The sequence below is a fragment of the Aegilops tauschii genome, chromosome 4, assembly GCF_002575655.3.
Source record: "Aegilops tauschii subsp. strangulata cultivar AL8/78 chromosome 4, Aet v6.0, whole genome shotgun sequence".
NCBI lineage: Eukaryota > Viridiplantae > Streptophyta > Magnoliopsida > Poales > Poaceae > Aegilops > Aegilops tauschii.
This window is the reverse complement of record NC_053038.3, coordinates 512,428,806-512,445,240: the sequence shown is the minus strand read 5'-3', so window position 1 is coordinate 512,445,240 and position 16,435 is coordinate 512,428,806. Positions and strand designations below refer to the sequence as shown.

General features: G+C 44.0%; 1 protein-coding gene across 1 annotated transcript; it reads right to left on the bottom strand.

Moving 5' to 3' along the window:
• Nucleotides 1–14,396: 14,396 nt before the first annotated feature.
• Nucleotides 14,397–15,192, bottom strand: LOC109779381 (uncharacterized). The gene has a single exon (XM_020337995.2). It carries the CDS (start codon nt 14,995–14,997, stop codon nt 14,632–14,634), a length of 366 nt encoding a protein of 121 aa, XP_020193584.1. The 5' UTR covers nt 14,998–15,192; the 3' UTR covers nt 14,397–14,631.
• Nucleotides 15,193–16,435: the final 1,243 nt, after the last annotated feature.

The following is a 16,435-nucleotide window of genomic DNA, read 5'->3' as shown; positions in this document are numbered from 1 at the left end:
ATCATATTAGGACTAAATTTATAATCAAAGCAAATTACCATGTTGTTTAGAGACTCTCAAAATAATATAAGTGAAGCACAAGAGTTCATCAATTTCCATAAAATAAAGCTACCGCCGTGCTCTGAAAAGATATAAGGGAAGCACTAGAGCAATTTTGCCTAGCTCAAAAGATATAAGTGAAGCACAACGAGCATTCTAATAAATCACGATTCATGCATGCCTCTCTCAAAAGCTGTGTACAGAGAGGATGATTGTGGCAAACAAAAAAGCAAAGACTAAAATCATACAAGACGCTCCAAGCAAAACACATACCATGTGGTCAATAAAAATATAGCCTCAAGTAAAGTTACCGGTAGACGAAGACGAAAGAGGGGATGCCTTCCGGGGCCCCCAAGCTTAGGCTCTTGGTATCCTTGGATATTACCTTGGGGTCCCTTGGGAAACCCCAAGCTTAGGCTCTTTCCACTCCTTATTCTATAGTCCATCAAATCCTTACCCAAAACTTGAAAACGTACTTGACAACACAAAACTCAACAGAAAATCTCATAAGCTCCATTAGTATAAGAATTTAAATCACCACTTTTGGTACTGTTGTGAACTCATTATTTATTTATGTTGGTGTAATATCTACTGTATTCCAACTTTTCCATGGTTCATACCCCCCGATACGAGCCATAGGTTCATCAAAAGAAGCAAACAACACATAGAAAAGAGAATGTGTCAAAAACAGAACAGTCTGTAGAAATCTGGATATTTCGAATACCTATGTAACTCCAAAAATCCTGAACAATTACAAAGACCTAAGAAATTTATTTATTATTCTTCTGCAAAAAGAATCAGTATTTTATCACGCTCCTGTAATTTTAAACAATTCTGGGACTGTGCGAAAAAGTTACTGTTTTTTAGCAAGATCAAATCAACTATCACCGTAAGCTATCCCAAAGGTCTTACTTGCCACAAACACTAATTAAAACACAAAACCACATCTAACTAGAGGCTAGATGGATTATGTAAAGCAAAACAGAACCTAAAAAGCAAAAACATAAAAATAAAATTGGGTTGCCTCCCAACAAGTGCTATTGTTTAATGCCCTGAGCTAGGCGTAAAACACGAATAGATCTAGATATCATCATCTCCCCCTTTTGGGAAGTAAACAGATAATTTATTATCTATGGCATTTATCTTTTTATTTTGTGAGAGCACATGCCCGTTAATTGTAGAAGAAAGATTAAGAACATTATGAAAGTTTCCATCTAAACGAGCCTTCATCTCTTTAATTATTTCGTTTTGATAGAAACTCATAATAGCGGTTCATTCAACACCCTTTTCCTTGGGGTGCCCAAATATGGTTTTCATCTTCTCATAAGTATCGATGGCATCTCCTCCAAGAAAACCATTTTCAAATATAGAATCCAAAACTTGCTTAAAAGAAGGAGGTAGTCCAATATAAAAGCTTTTTAAATATATCTCAATCTGATATTGGGGCACATAGCTAGCTCGAATCCTCAACAGCCTATCCCAAGCATCTTTCAAAGATTCATCAAGCAAATAAAGAAAAATTCCGGGATCATCTTCATCAAAATTGAAATCCTCCTTAACCACCCTAGTAAGTCTTTCCACAGCATCATAATTTATGAGCTTAGAAAGGAAAGATGGGTCATCCATGGTACTTGAACCTGGGAGAAAATCCTTAGCCCTTCTAGATTCGGCCATGGAGGTAGAGACGAACGAAAGAGAGGCGAAGAAAAAGGGGAAATCTTTTCGAAAATCGTTTTAGAAGTGGGGGAGAGGAAAACGATAGGCGAATGGCAAATAATGTAATGCGAGAAATTAGAGTTTATGAAGGCTATTTGGTATGTCTTGCCTCTATGTAGATCTCCCTAGCAACGGCGCCAGAAATTCTTCCTCCTACTTCTTGAGCTTGCGTCGGTTTTTCTCTTGAAGATGAAAGGGTGATGCAGCAAAGTAGAGTAAGTATTTCCCTCAACTTTTGAGAACCAAGGTATCAATCCAGTAGGAGACAACGCTCAAGCCACCGAATACCTGCACAAACAAACACCAACTTGCACCCAACGCGACAAAGGGGTTGTCAATCCCTTCACGGTTATTTGCAAAGTGAGATCTGATAGAGCTGGATAAACGGTAAAGTAATATTTTTGGTTTATAGAACGGAAAGTAAAAGATTGCAAAAGAAGTAAGTAGGAAACTAAAACTGTAGATTGGAAACTTATATGATGGAAAATAGACCCGGGGCCATAGGTTTCACTAGAGGCTTCTCTCAAGATAGAAAATATTATGGTGGGTGAACGAATTACTGCCGAGCAATTGATAGAAAAGCACAAAGTTATGACGATATCTAAGGCAATGATCATGAATATAGGCATCACGTCCATATCAAGTAGACCGACTCCTGCCTGCGTCTCCTACTATTACTCCACACATCGACCAACTCCTGCCTGCATCTAGAGTATTAAGTTCATAGAACAGAGAGTAACGCATTAAGTAAGATGACATGATGTAGCGGGATAGACTCAAGCAATATGATGAAAACCCCATCTTGTTATCCTCGATGGCAACAATACAATACGTGTCGGTTCCCCTTCTGTTAGTAGGATCGAGCATCGCAAGATTGAACCCAAAGCTAAGCACTTCTCCCATTGCAAGAAAAACCAATCTAGTTGGCCAAACCAAATCGATAGTTCGCAGAGACTTGCAAAGATATCAAATCATGCATATAAGAATTCAGAGAAGATTCAAATAATATTCATAGATAAGCTGGTCATAAATCCACAATTCGTCGGATCTTAGCAAACACACCGCAAAAGAGTATTACATCGGATAGATCTCCAAGAACATCGAGGAGAACATGGTATTGAGAATCAAAGAGAGAGAAGAAGCCATCTAGCTACTAACTATGGACCCGTATGCCTGTGGTAAACTAATCACGCTTCATCGGAGAGGCAATGGTGTTGACGTAGAAGCCCCCCGTGATCGAATCCCCCTCCGACAGGATGCCAGAAAAGGCCCCTAGATGGGACCTCACTAGTACAGAAGGTTGCGGCAGTGGAAAAGTGTTTTCATGGCTCTCCTGATAGGTTTGGGAATATTTGAGAATATATAGGCGGAAGAAATAGGTCGGCGGAGTCATGAGGGGCCCACAAGGGTGGGGGCGCGCCCTCCCCCCTGGGCGCACCCTCCGACCTTGTGGCCACCTCGTGGCTTCCCTGACGTGTACTCCAAGTCCTCTTGATGTCTTCTGGTCCAAGAAAAAGCATCGCGAAAGTTTCATTCCGTATGGACTCCGTTTGGTATTCCTTTTATGCGAAATCCTAAAACAAGGGAAAACAGAAACTGGCACTAGCCTCTAGGTTAATAAGTTAGTCCCAAAAATAATATAAAATAGCATATTAATGCATATAAACCATCCAAAATAGATAATATAATAGCATGGAACAATCAAATATTATAGATACCTTGGAGACATATCAAGCATCCCCAAGCTTAATTCCTGCTCGTCCTCGAGTAGGTCAATGATAAAACAGAATTTTTTATGTGGAATGCTACCTAACATATCTGTCCATGTAATTTTCTTTATTGTGGCATGAATGTTCAGATCCGTATGATTCAAAACAAAAGTTTAATATTGACATAAAACAATAATACTTCAAGCATACTAACAAAATAATTATGTCTTCTAGTCCAAGAAAAATCATCGCGAAAGTTTCATTCCGTTTGGTATTCCTTTTGTGCAAAACTCTAAAACAAGGAAAAAACAGAAACTGGCACTGGGCTCTTGGTTAATAGGTTAATCCCAAAAATAATATAAAATAGCATATTAATGCATATAAACCATCCAAAACAGATAATATAATAGTATGGAACAATCAAAAATTATAGATACGTATGAGACGTATCAGTCTACAATGAACTACTCACACGTCATCGAAGAGACACCAATGAGGATGATGAACCCCTCTGTGATGGTGTCTAGATTGGATCTGTTGGTTCTGGAACTTGCGGCGGTTGGAATTGATTTTCATCAACTCCCCTAGGGTTTCTGGAATATTGGGGTGTTTAGAGAGCAAAGAGGCGGTGCAGGATGCCACCGAGGTGGGCACAACCCACCTGGGCGCGCCTGGACCCCCAGGCGTGCCCTGGTGGGTTGTGCCCCACTCGGGGCACCCCCGAGGTGCTCCTCCGGCCCATTGGGTGTCTTCTGGTCCATCAAAATTCCCAAAAAAAATCGTTGCATTTGGACTCCGTTTGGTATTGATTTCCTGCGATGTAAAAAAACAAGCAGAAAAACAGCAACTGGCACTGGGCACTATGTCAATAGTTTAGTACCAAAAATGATTAAAAATGATTGTAAAACATCCAGGAATGATAATATAACAGCATGGAACAATCAAAAATTATAGATACGTTGGAGACGTATAAATGATCATGTATATAGGCATCACGTCCAAGACTAGTAGACCGACTCCTGCCTGCATCACGTCCAAGATCAAATCAACTATCACCCAACATGATCCCAAAGGCTTTGCTTGGCACAAACACTAATTAAAATACAAAAAACACAATCATAGCAGTAGCTTATTGTGCAAACACTCAAGAATAGAAAGCAAAAGACAAAAATAAATTTTATTCATTGGGTTGTCTCCCAACAAGCGATATAGTTTTATGCCCTTAGCTAGGCACAATGCAAAGGATCTAAGTATTGTCATCTTTGTTTCTAGATCCATAAGATGCCCTCATGATTGATGCATATGGTGGCCTAATTCTTGTTCTAGGGAAGTGTTCCATACCCTTCCTTAGTGGAAATTAAAATTTAATATTGCCTTCTTTCATATCAATCACGGCACCAATAGTACGTAAAAACGGTCTGCCAAGAATAATTGGACAAGACGGATTGCAATCAATATCAATAACAATAAAATCTATGGGCACATAATTACTATTTGCAAGAATAAGAACATCATAAATTCTTCCCATAGGCTTTTTAATAGTTGAATCCGCCAAGTGCAAATTTAGAGAACATTCTTCAATATTGGTAAGACCAAGCACGTCACATAAAGATTTCGAAATTGTGGAAACACTAGCACCCAAGTCACATAAAGCAAAACACTCATAATTTTTAATCTTGAATTTGATAGTAGGTTCCCATTCATCATGTAATTTTCTAGGAATTGAAACTTCTAATTCCAACTTTTCTTCTAAAGCTTTCATCATAGCATCAACAATATGTTTAGTAAAAGCTTTATTTTGTTCATAAGCATGGGGTGAATTTATCATGGATTGCAACAAAGAAAATACAATCAATCAAAGCGCAACTATCATAATTAAAGTCTTTGTAATCCAAAAGAGTGGGCACATCACTAGTTAAAGTTTTGACCTCTTCAAAACCGCTTTTATCAATTTTCTCAACAAGATTTTCACCCTCCGAATTATCGGGACGCCTTCTAGCTAAAGTTGACTCTTATTAAGTCCCTTTATTATCAATCTTAACTTTACTAAACAAAGAATCAATAGAAGAAACACCAATCATTTTAAGATCTTCATCACTTTTCTGAAAGCAATCACTAGAAAACGCTTTTTCTAAAAATTCTCTTCTAGCTCTAAGCATAGCGGTTCTTTTCTTACTTTCATCCATAGAAACATAAAGAGCCTTAATTGATTCCTCAACCTTAGGAACAAAATATTTTGTCTTGAGATTTTCTACATCATGAGAAATTCTTTCAATACTTCTAGACATATCATCAATCTTATTCAGCTTTTCTTCTATTGTAGCATTGAAAACTTTTTGACTATTGATAAATTATTTTATATTATTATCAAGATCAGAGGTGTTCCTATTATTATTGTAAGAAGAATTACCATAGGAATTACCATCATTATTAGAGGAATTGCTAGGAAAAGGCCTAGGATTAAAATTACCTCTATAAGCATTGTTATTGAAATTGTTTCGCGAGATAAAATTCACATCTATGGCATCACTATTTTGCTCAATCAAAGTAGACAAAGGCACATCATTAAAATCAATAGGAGTAGTTTTATTAGCAACCAATTTCATAAGAGCCTCAACTTTTTCACTCAAAGAAGAAATTTCTTCACCCAAATTAACTTTTTTACTAGTAGCAGCTCTTTCGGTATGCCATTGTGAATAATTAGCCATAATATTATCAAGTAATTTGGTGGCTTCACAGAAAGTAATTTCCATAAAAGTACCACCCGCGGCGGAATCTAGAAGATTATGAGAAACAAAATTCAACCCCGCATAATTTTTTTGTATGATCATCCAAAGATTGAACCCATGAGTTGGGCAATTCCTTAGCATCAATTTCATTCTTTCCCAAGATTGTGCAACATGTTCATGCTCAAGTTGATTAAAATTCTTGATTTGCGTCCTAAGGGAAATAATTTTCGCGGGCAGAATGTACTTAGTACTAAAAGCATCTTTGCACTTATCCCAAGAAACTATTGCGAGGCAAAGAAGAAAACCAAATTTTTGCACGATCTCGCAAAGAAAACGGGAATAATTTCAACTTTACAACTTCATTGTCCACATCTTTTTTTCTTTTGCATATCGCGTAATTCCACGAATGTGTTGATGGGACGTGGCATCCTCAAAGTTCATCGGATCCCAACAAACACACCGCAAAAGAGTTACATCATATGGATCTCCAAGAGACCATTGTATTGAGAATCAAAAGAGAGAGGAAGCCATCTAGCTACTAACTACGGACCCGTAGGTCTACAATGAACTACTCACGCATCATCGGAGAGGCACCAATGAGGATGTTGAACCCCTCCATGATGGTGTCTAGATTGGATTTGGTGGTTCTGGAACTTGCGGTGGCTAGAATTGATTTTCGTTGACTCCCCTAGGGTTTCTGGAATATTGGGGTATTTATAGAGCAAAGAGGCGGTGCGGGAGGCCACCGAGGTGGGAACAACCCACCTGGGCGCGCCTGGGGGCCCAGGCACGCCCTGTTGGGTTGTGCCCCCCTTGGGGTACCCCCCCTAGGTGCTTCTCCGGCCCATTGGGTGTCTTCTGGTCCATAAAAATTCCCCAAAAAATTTTGTTGCATTTGGACTTCGTTTGGTATTGATTTCCTGCGATGTAAAAAACAAGCAGAAAACAGCAACCGACACTGGGCACTATGTCAATAGGTTAGTACCAAAAAAGATATAAAATGATTGTAAAACATCTAAGAATGATAATATAACAGCATGGAACAATCAAAAATTATAGATACGTTGGAGACGTATAAATGATCATGTATATAGGCATCACGTCCAAGACTAGTAGACCGACTCCTTCCTGCATCTACTACTATTACTGTTGTAAATGTGCCCTACAGGAAATAATAAAGTGATTATTATTATATTTCCTTAATCATCATAAAGGTTTATTATTCATGCTAGAATTGTATTGACCTGAAACATAAATACATGTGTGGATACATAAATAAATACCGTGTCCTTAGTAAGCCTCTACTAGACTATCTCGTTGATTAAGAGATGGTTAAGGTTCCCTAACCATAGACATGTGTTGTCAGTTGATAACGGGATCACATCATAAGGAAAATGATGTGATGGACAAGACCCATCCGTTAGCTTAGCATATGATCGTTTAGTTTATTGCTACCGCTTTCTTAAATGTCACATACATATTCCTTCGACCATGAGATCATGCAACTCCCGGATACCGGAGGAATACCTTGTGTGCTATCAAATGTCACAACGTAACTGGGTGATCATAAAGATGCTCTATAGGTATCTCTGAAGGTGTCTGTTGAATTTGTCACTCCGTGTATCGGAGAGGTATCTCTGGGCCCTCTCGGTAATACAACATCACAAGAAGCTTGCAAGCAAAATGACTAAGGAGTTAGTTATGAGATGATGTATTCCGGAACGAGTAAAGAGACTTGCCGGCAACGAGATTGAACTAGGTATGGAGATGCCGACGATCGAATCTCGGGCAAGTAACATATCGACGGACAAAGGGAACTACATATGTTGTCATAAAGGTTTGACCGATAATGATCTTCGTGGAATATGTAGGAACCAATATGGGCATCCAGGTCCCGCTATTGGATATTGACCGAAGAGGCATCTCGGTCATGTATACATCATTCTCGAAGTCATAGGGTCCGCATGCTTAACGTTCGTTGATGATATAGTATTATATGAGTTATGTGAAAAAGTGACCGAATGTTGTTTGGAGTCCCAGATGAGATCACAGACATGACGAGGAGGAATGGCCTGTAGGTAAAGATTGATATATAGGACGGTGCTATTTGGTCTCCGGAAAGGTTTCGGAATGCACTGGGTATTAATTGAATCACCGGAAGGGGTTCCGGGAGACCTACGTGGAGTTTATGGGCCTAATGGGCCAAGGGGGGGAACACACCAGCCCACAAGGGGCGGTGCGCCCTCTCCCTGGCCGCCGGACCTCTTGGGAAGGAAAGGGGGCGCCTAAGGCAAGGGACCCGTCGGCGCCCCTCTTGCCTTCTCCTCCAACCCCTAGGAAGGAAAGGGGGCGCCTAGGGCCCCACTACCCACCCGGGTGCTAGGGGCCTCTAGCGTGCCCTGGTGCCTAGTGGGCCCCATGGGCCTCCTCTGGTGCACCTCCTTGGCCTCCTGGGTGTCTCCTGGGCAAAAAAATATCCAAAAAGTTTCTTGGCATTTGGACTCCGTTTGGTATTGATTTTCTGCGAAGTCAAAAAATCAAAAAACAGCAGCTGGCACTGGGCACTATGTCAATAGGTTAGGTCCAGAAAATGATATAAAGTTGCTATAAATGAGTATAAAACATCCAATAGTGATACTTTAATAGCATGGAACAATCAAAAATTATAGATGCATTGGAGACTATCAACCGCACGCAAGGATGTGCGTCCTTACTACGCGCAAAATAATGATTCCTCCACCTGACAGCTCGAGCCACCGAAAGGGCCTCTTTATTTAGCGAAAAAACATTCCCCCCTAACAGCTGGGACCCACCAGCATTATCTTCGCACGCAAGGAAGTGCCTCCTTATTACATGCAAAAAAAATTGATGACCCCTGACAGCTGGGACCCACATGGTCGAAGCATACGTAGCGTTATCTTTCTGGTCGCGAATGTGTACGTACATAGCAGTTGAACGGTCTCTCTACAGCGACGAATTGTGGCCGAGTAAGGAGCGGCACGTGTTGTAGTAGTGCCGCCGATGTAGCATGTCACGCAGTCTCGTCTATATTGCGTACACATACATACACACACGCTGCAATAACGCAAATACGATTACATATGTACATACGGGTGGGGTCTCGAACACGTACAGCGACGGCGTCCTGTTCATCGGCAACTAACCGGCTGTGTCGGAACGGTGGAAACAGCGTCGTGTTCACCGGGAGCCAAGGGACTAGGTCGGAATGCGTCCTGTTCATCGGGAGCCAAGCGATTGGGTCAGAACGCGTCCTGTTCATCGGGAGGCAACCGACTGGGTCGGAATGTGTCATGTTCATCGGGATCCAACCGTCTTGGATGGAACAGCTGAAACAAGATCTAGCGTACCGCAAAACGGATGGAACGGACTTCTGTTCGAGTGCCTACGGTCTAAATGGGGTCCTGTTGATCGGGAGGGGTCTGGCGTACCGCAAAACAGAATAAACGGATTTATGTTCGAGTGCCTACAGTCGAAACGGGGTCCTGTTGATTGGTAGAGGTCTGGCGTACCGCAAAACGGAGTAAACAGGACTTCTGTTCGAGTGCCTATGGTTAAATGGAGTCATGTTAATCGGGAGGGGTATGGCGTACCGCAAGAGACTCCACGGGCTACTGTTCATCCACCGTTGACTTCCTCCAGCTTCCACATGCTACTGTTCATGCATCGTAGAGCCCTCCAGTCTCCACCAGCCACTGTTCATCCACAACTACTATTCACCCAGCCCCCACCGGCTACTGTTCATCCAGCCTCCACGGGGTCCTGTTCATCCACCCCCAACTGGCTGGGTGTGGCGTACCGCGACATGGCCTCCTCGGGGTACTGTTCATCCAGGGGCAACCGCCTACTACCACGGGGTCCTGTTCATCCAGCAGCAACCACCTACACATGGTCGAGGTCCTGGTCATCCAACCCCCACATGGAACTGTTCATCCACAGGCAACCAACCAGCTTGGTCGACTCACCATGTCTGAACTCGTTCTACCTATCGCGCATGCGGCAGCTACAAGCCCTATCCATCGAGAGGCAACCCAACACATCGGGTGGCTACGTCTCGCACGGGGGCCCGATCAGCTTTAGTATAAGCAACAGCGATCGATCACTCGGGTTCAGTTAGCAGCACCAGCGAAGGAATCGCTCGGGTTTAGTTAGCAGTGAAGGGATCGATCGGCTTCAGTACGTAGTGGGATCAATCGATCGCTCGGTTTAGTAAGCGATCGCCTTGCTCGAGTTTAGTTAGTGAGTGCCTCGCACAACAATCGTGCGTATAAGAGAAATGTGCAACCACACTACATCGCTTGGCTCCGACCACCCTCTGTAATAGGGAACTCCGCGAAAATTTCCTCGCCCTCACTTCTACCATGATTTTTTATGTCATGGACGGCCCAAAGAATGTCATGCAGGTGCGTCCCCGGCCCGCCCAGGACAAAAAGCCCATTTTCTATCATGATTTTTTGTCATAGAAGTAGGAGCCCACCACATCTATCGTCTTAGAAGTGTAATAACCATGACAGAAATAGTTTTCGTTCGGGCCATAATGTCACGGATGTGTCTTTTTTTGTAGTGAACTACTCACTCCCGGCGGTGAGTATCATGAAATTGGGGATGGAGGAGGGTTGATGATGACGAAGACGGAAGATCCCCCTCTCCGGAGCCCAGAACGGACTCTAGATCTGGCCTCACGATGAAGAACAGGAGGTGGCAGCGGCTCCGTATCGTAAAATGCGATGAAACTTCCTCTCCTGTTTTTTTCTCAAGGAATAAGAATTTATAGACTTGATATTAGGGTCAGCAGAGCCACGAGGGCCCCACAAGCTACCGGGACGCGCCGGGCGCGCTCTGGTTCCTCGTGGGCACTAGGTGGGGCCCCTCTAGTGGATCTTTCCTCCAGTATTTTTTATTTTTCCATAAAATTCTCGAAAAAGTTTCATCCAATTTTGAGAACTTTTATTTATGCACAAAAACAACACCATGGTAATTCTGCTGAAAACAGCGTCAGTCCGGGATAGTTCCATTCAAATCATGCAAATTAGAGTCCAAAACAAGAGCAAAAGTATTTCGAAAAGTAGATATGACGGAGATGTATCAACTCCCCCAAGCTTAACTCATTGCTTGTCCTCAAGCAATTCAGTTGACAAACTGAAAGTGATAAAAAGAACTTTTATGAACTCTTTTGTTCTTGTATCTATATATATGCTTAAATAATACACAGGTTTTCAGCAAAGATTATTACTAACCATGCAAATGATTACTCTTAGAAATTATATTCACTCATATCAATGGCATAATCAATTAGCGAGCAATAATAAAACATCTCAAATGCCAAAGTGTCAAGCCCAGGTGTAGTGGTTCCCGGGCGGCAGCCAGAGAGTGTTCGATAGCAGAGCCAAAGCGGCGCCTCAAGTACTACTACATTATCTCGCTCTTACTCATAGTGATTGTTCTTCTCTTCTATATCTTAGTTTAGATATAGATGATGAAACATGTGTATGTGATGAGCATGCAGTTGCTTGTATTCGAGACATGTCACATAAATTGTATCGCTATATCGAGATGATGATGAGGGACGACATCATTTGTGTTGGATGATGTGATGATATGATGAGACTATTATGTGTATAATATGATGAGAATATTGTATGTTTATGATATGATTAGACTACTTTATAAAACCTATACAAATACAGCGTAAATACGCAGTAGAAAGAAAAATACAGGTAATGTTAACGGTAGCGCTGGTTAGACAGAAGCAGCAGCGCGGGATTAGCAGCAACGCTGGATTCAGGGCAGCGCTATAGATAACTAGCAGTAGCGCTTGTTCATAGCAGCGCTACAGATAATTATTCATCAGACGTAGCTATCTTTTGGATATGAAGGCAATCCTAGTGCCCTATATATTAAGCTATACCTAATGATATTATATATATATATATATATATATATATATATATATATATATATATATATATAACAATCCCAATGCACTATATCTTAGTGTTGTATCTAAATAAACTGGTTTAATGTCTTTTTGGTAATAAAAAAGTAATAAGATGTCCTGGTTTGGTGCTAAGACTATATCCAGATTAAGATATGGTTGCTCTCTCTTTACTCATTAACTATGACGCCACATAATATTTCTACCTATGAAACCATGCTAAGATGCAAGCATTGGGAGTTCCCTGATGCTACACCTATGGCTGCTTCACCGCATGGCTAGTACGGCATGTCTCCTTGTCTAGCCTACTAGTATATGTTCCTTTAATCCTTGTAACTTGTGCAGTAACTTCGTAACGTACAATATGCAGCCATGCTGGAGTAGTGCATCTCAACATGTATATTTTTCCTTATGCAACTCCTTCCATTCTGCTCATTCTGCAGTAATTTTAGAATGAATTTTCAATTTCCACAAAATTTATTCACGATTCTTGGGATTCAGCTTTTTTTTTTGCATTTTTTGCTCGACAAATCAATTTATCATTGCATACCGGGAAACGCGGTTACCATGAACCAAATTTTCCGTCTCGTAACCAAATCCCTAGGCAGAACTTGGTTTCACTCTCCATGCATGGCCCAAATGATTCAACACATCACAGGAAACTAAAGAAGAGATTCGCGAAAAAAAAGAACTAAAGAAGAGTTTTTCTTAAAAGGTTAACAACCGGCCTATGCATCATTCTGATGCACTCATGTGTCTTTATTAAGTACGCATAATTCATCCGTTACAATAAAAAGGTTAAAAAAAACATGACCACAACTGGCAGGATGACATGACAAAAACACATAACCTGTATTGAGCCAGCGAAACCAACTGAATGAATAATGTGCTACCGTGAAAGGCCATACACTCCTGAGCTTCCGAATGCTGCAATAAAGACCATGTGTGGATCCATATTATAGCTCTGAAAATAACTTTCAAAATGTTTGTAAGAACTGTGCTGCTAAAAACTCAATCGTTCTGGCAATTTTAAATTGCCCATAATAAGGCACACACTCCCTTAAATTTGGTGTGAATTCGAGCCAGCATTAGAGCATCTCTAGCAGATCCCGTATAACTCCAATGAAGTGCGTTTTTCCAGCGATTTTACGGGATGGCCAAAAAGACGGCCCAAGCAGGTCCGCTAAAAAGGGCCTAGGCTGTAAATTGTTTACGGGAGGCCGGTAAACCGCCAGCGATTCCGGTATATATGCCGACTCCGGGTCGCTTTAGGGTTCATGTCCTGTTTCTTCCCCATCCACCTCCGCCGCGAAACCTCTCCTCCGACGAGAAATCCCTAGAACTCCAGCTATGATTTGTGCTGCTGTCCCCCACCCGAACTTGCCGGAGATGTCGATGGCTGCTGGCGGTCGGGGTGGCTGAGGGTGGAATGGCGGACACGGCGGTAATGGCGGCCGTGGCGGGCTCTTCGGCGACCCGCCCCGCAAGCGCCGCCACGACACGGAGGCAGGAGCTCCTCCCTCCCCCCGCCGGTGGACGGACGACGGAGGCAGCAAACGCGCGATCGCGGCACCTACGCTCGAGCGTGGACGAACTTCCCCCGCCTCGACCGCATCTTCTCCCCGGCGCTCAAGCATCGCCGGGAGGCGGAGAAGGCATAGTGGGAGGCCAAGGAGGCCGCCGTCGCCGGATATGAAGCTTCAGCCGCACGCCTCCCGGCGCTCTTCCAGGAGTATCAGCTCGCGCAGGTCCTCTCCAGCACCCTCATGTACCACCCCCTACATGGCAACCCGCCCCGCTACGACGACGACGCGGGCGACAACGGCGACAGACGACGACGAGTAGCTAGATCTAGTATGATTTCCGTTTAGTAGAACTGTTTAATTTCAGTTTGTATGAACTCCGGCATGGTATGTAGTATGACGAAGTCCCCTATGCTATGTTTGAACTCCAGTGATCCATGTTTCAAGCGCGAACTACAAATTTGAATATGTGGTATTGGTATGAAGGATCTATTCTGGCTAAGCATGCGGGGTCCTGCAAAATTCATTTCCGGGATACCATAAATGAGTTTTGTGTGACGGCCGGTTGCGAGATCGGCTAGAGATGCTCTTAGTCCAGTAGTATTTTGGTTGGTAAGAGCAACTTTTTGTTTTCCAAATATGTAGCTGCCGAAAAAGGGGCATATGTTTATAGTATCCGCATATATGGACATGACCATGAGAACACCAGTAGTATTCATCCACGGCCGAAATACAGATGTTAAAGTTGACTGACATAAATCTACGCACTGAATGGAGTCATAGAGATCAACCAGATATATTCTCAGAAGCTCGTCGTTAGGCAATCACCGACTGAGAACTACTCCAGAAGAATCAAGAGAAGAGGAATTGACCAGCATCAAGAAAATAATAATAATAAGGAGAATCGACCAGAAGTTTGCAGTTACAAAAACCTCGATCCAGTAGGCAATGAGCAACTAATATCAGAGCTTGAGGGACAGATCGATCTCCTCGTTGATGAGGTCCCGGCGAGCCGCCTCCGGCGGGGACGCCCTCCTGTGCGAGGAGCTCCCGGTGGCATTGCTGGCCGGGTCCTTCTCTCTCCTGCTGGCCTCACCGAGCTGGCCCACTTGGCCCTGGCGGCGCGTGTAGGCCAGCTCCCGCGTGCGTTTGGCGGCGCTGCGCTCGGACTTGTGGGCGTTCTGGTGGCCGCCTAGCGCCTGGGAGGAGTAGAACTTCTTGTCGCAGTAGGAGCAGGGGAAGTAACCAAACCACTCCGGCGACGAGGCCCGCTGCAGGGAGAGGTTGAGGTCGATGTTGCCCTCTCCCTCGCCACCGTTGGACTCCATATGTTGGCCGGACGGCCGGCGGTAAAAGCGCAAAGGTGGTGCGCACGGTGGCCTCAGCAGGAATTAGCTAGTTAGCTCGCGTATTCTACTTGTCTAGGAGAATAGATGCAGCCCTGCCCCAATTTCTGAGCCAAATGATTAAGTAGTAGTTAACCCTAGTAGAGAGAGGGAGAGCAAGTTGGTGTACCCATGCATGTATCGGCCAGTCAGGGAATAGGATTGCTCACCAGCAGATTGGAGCGCTGCTGTCCGCTAGATAATTTACAAAATCTAATGATATTAATTTTTCTCAGTAATATACTTATACAGTCACGCATTGAGCTGTGAGTACGCTAACCAAATGCGTGGTGTACTATACATTTGAGAAATAAAGTTTAAGTATGTGGTTGCAACTGAAGAAAAATAAGGGATAGACCGAACCAACTCTGCAGACACGCCGAGACGTGTACGCGGAATTAAAGGGTACTGTGGATTAATTAGGTTAGACGCTCTTAGCTAGCTGCGGTGCCTCTCGTCCCTCTCGCGTCGCCTCTCGGAGGGCTCTGCCGCCGCCGCCGCCTAGTAACCCTCCAGCGCCCTCCTCCCCCTCCGCCGCTGCCGATGGTCGGCTCCGGGCAAAGCCTGTGCGTGCGATGGCGGCGGCGGAGGGTCTCTCCTCCCTCTCCCGAATCCGTGGCGGCTGAAGCTTCATATCCGGCAGTGTGCAGGCTCTCGGCGGCGGCTGGATCGGTCGACGGCGGGCTTGGGCGATGGCGTCGGCCGCGCGGTGCCGGATCTCGCCACTCCGGCCATCGTGGAGGAACCTAGACCTGGGGCGGCGGCCCCCTTAGGCATGGCGACGGCGCCCTCGGCTGGCGACGTTCATGGGGGGTGGATGGATGGCATCTTGACCGCATGGACGAGCGCAGTATGGTGGCGTCGACGGCAGCTAGACCGGACAAGGTAGATGCAGCAGTACAGCACTGAAGATGGATTGGTGGCAGGTGGCGGCGGCGGCCTCATAGCCGACAAGCGTCCTGGTTGAGGAGTGCGTCGGACTGGTGGGTGCCCCATGCCCGGCAGGCGTCCTGGTTGGTACCTCAGGTCTTAGATGTTAGGTTTGGCTGCGAGGTCTGTTTGGTATTAGACCCAGACTATCAGCATCCCTTAATCAACCGGATAGGAGTAGCGACAGATGTTGCCTAGACGGTGGCTTAGTCTTACTGTTGTATGACTTTATAAGATCTTGTGTGAATAATTAATAAAATGGTTGCATGCATCGTCCAGACGCAGAGGCGGGAGTCCTCCTCCTTTTCTAAAAATAAAAAAAAGCTAACTGCAGTGCCACGAGCAAGTCCCGCGCGCGTAGGGTCAGCAGCCCAGCAGAGCAACTTGGCATGCTTGTACAAACATAGTGTACCGTACGTAGTACTAGCAGACAACACAAGCACGCATCCTT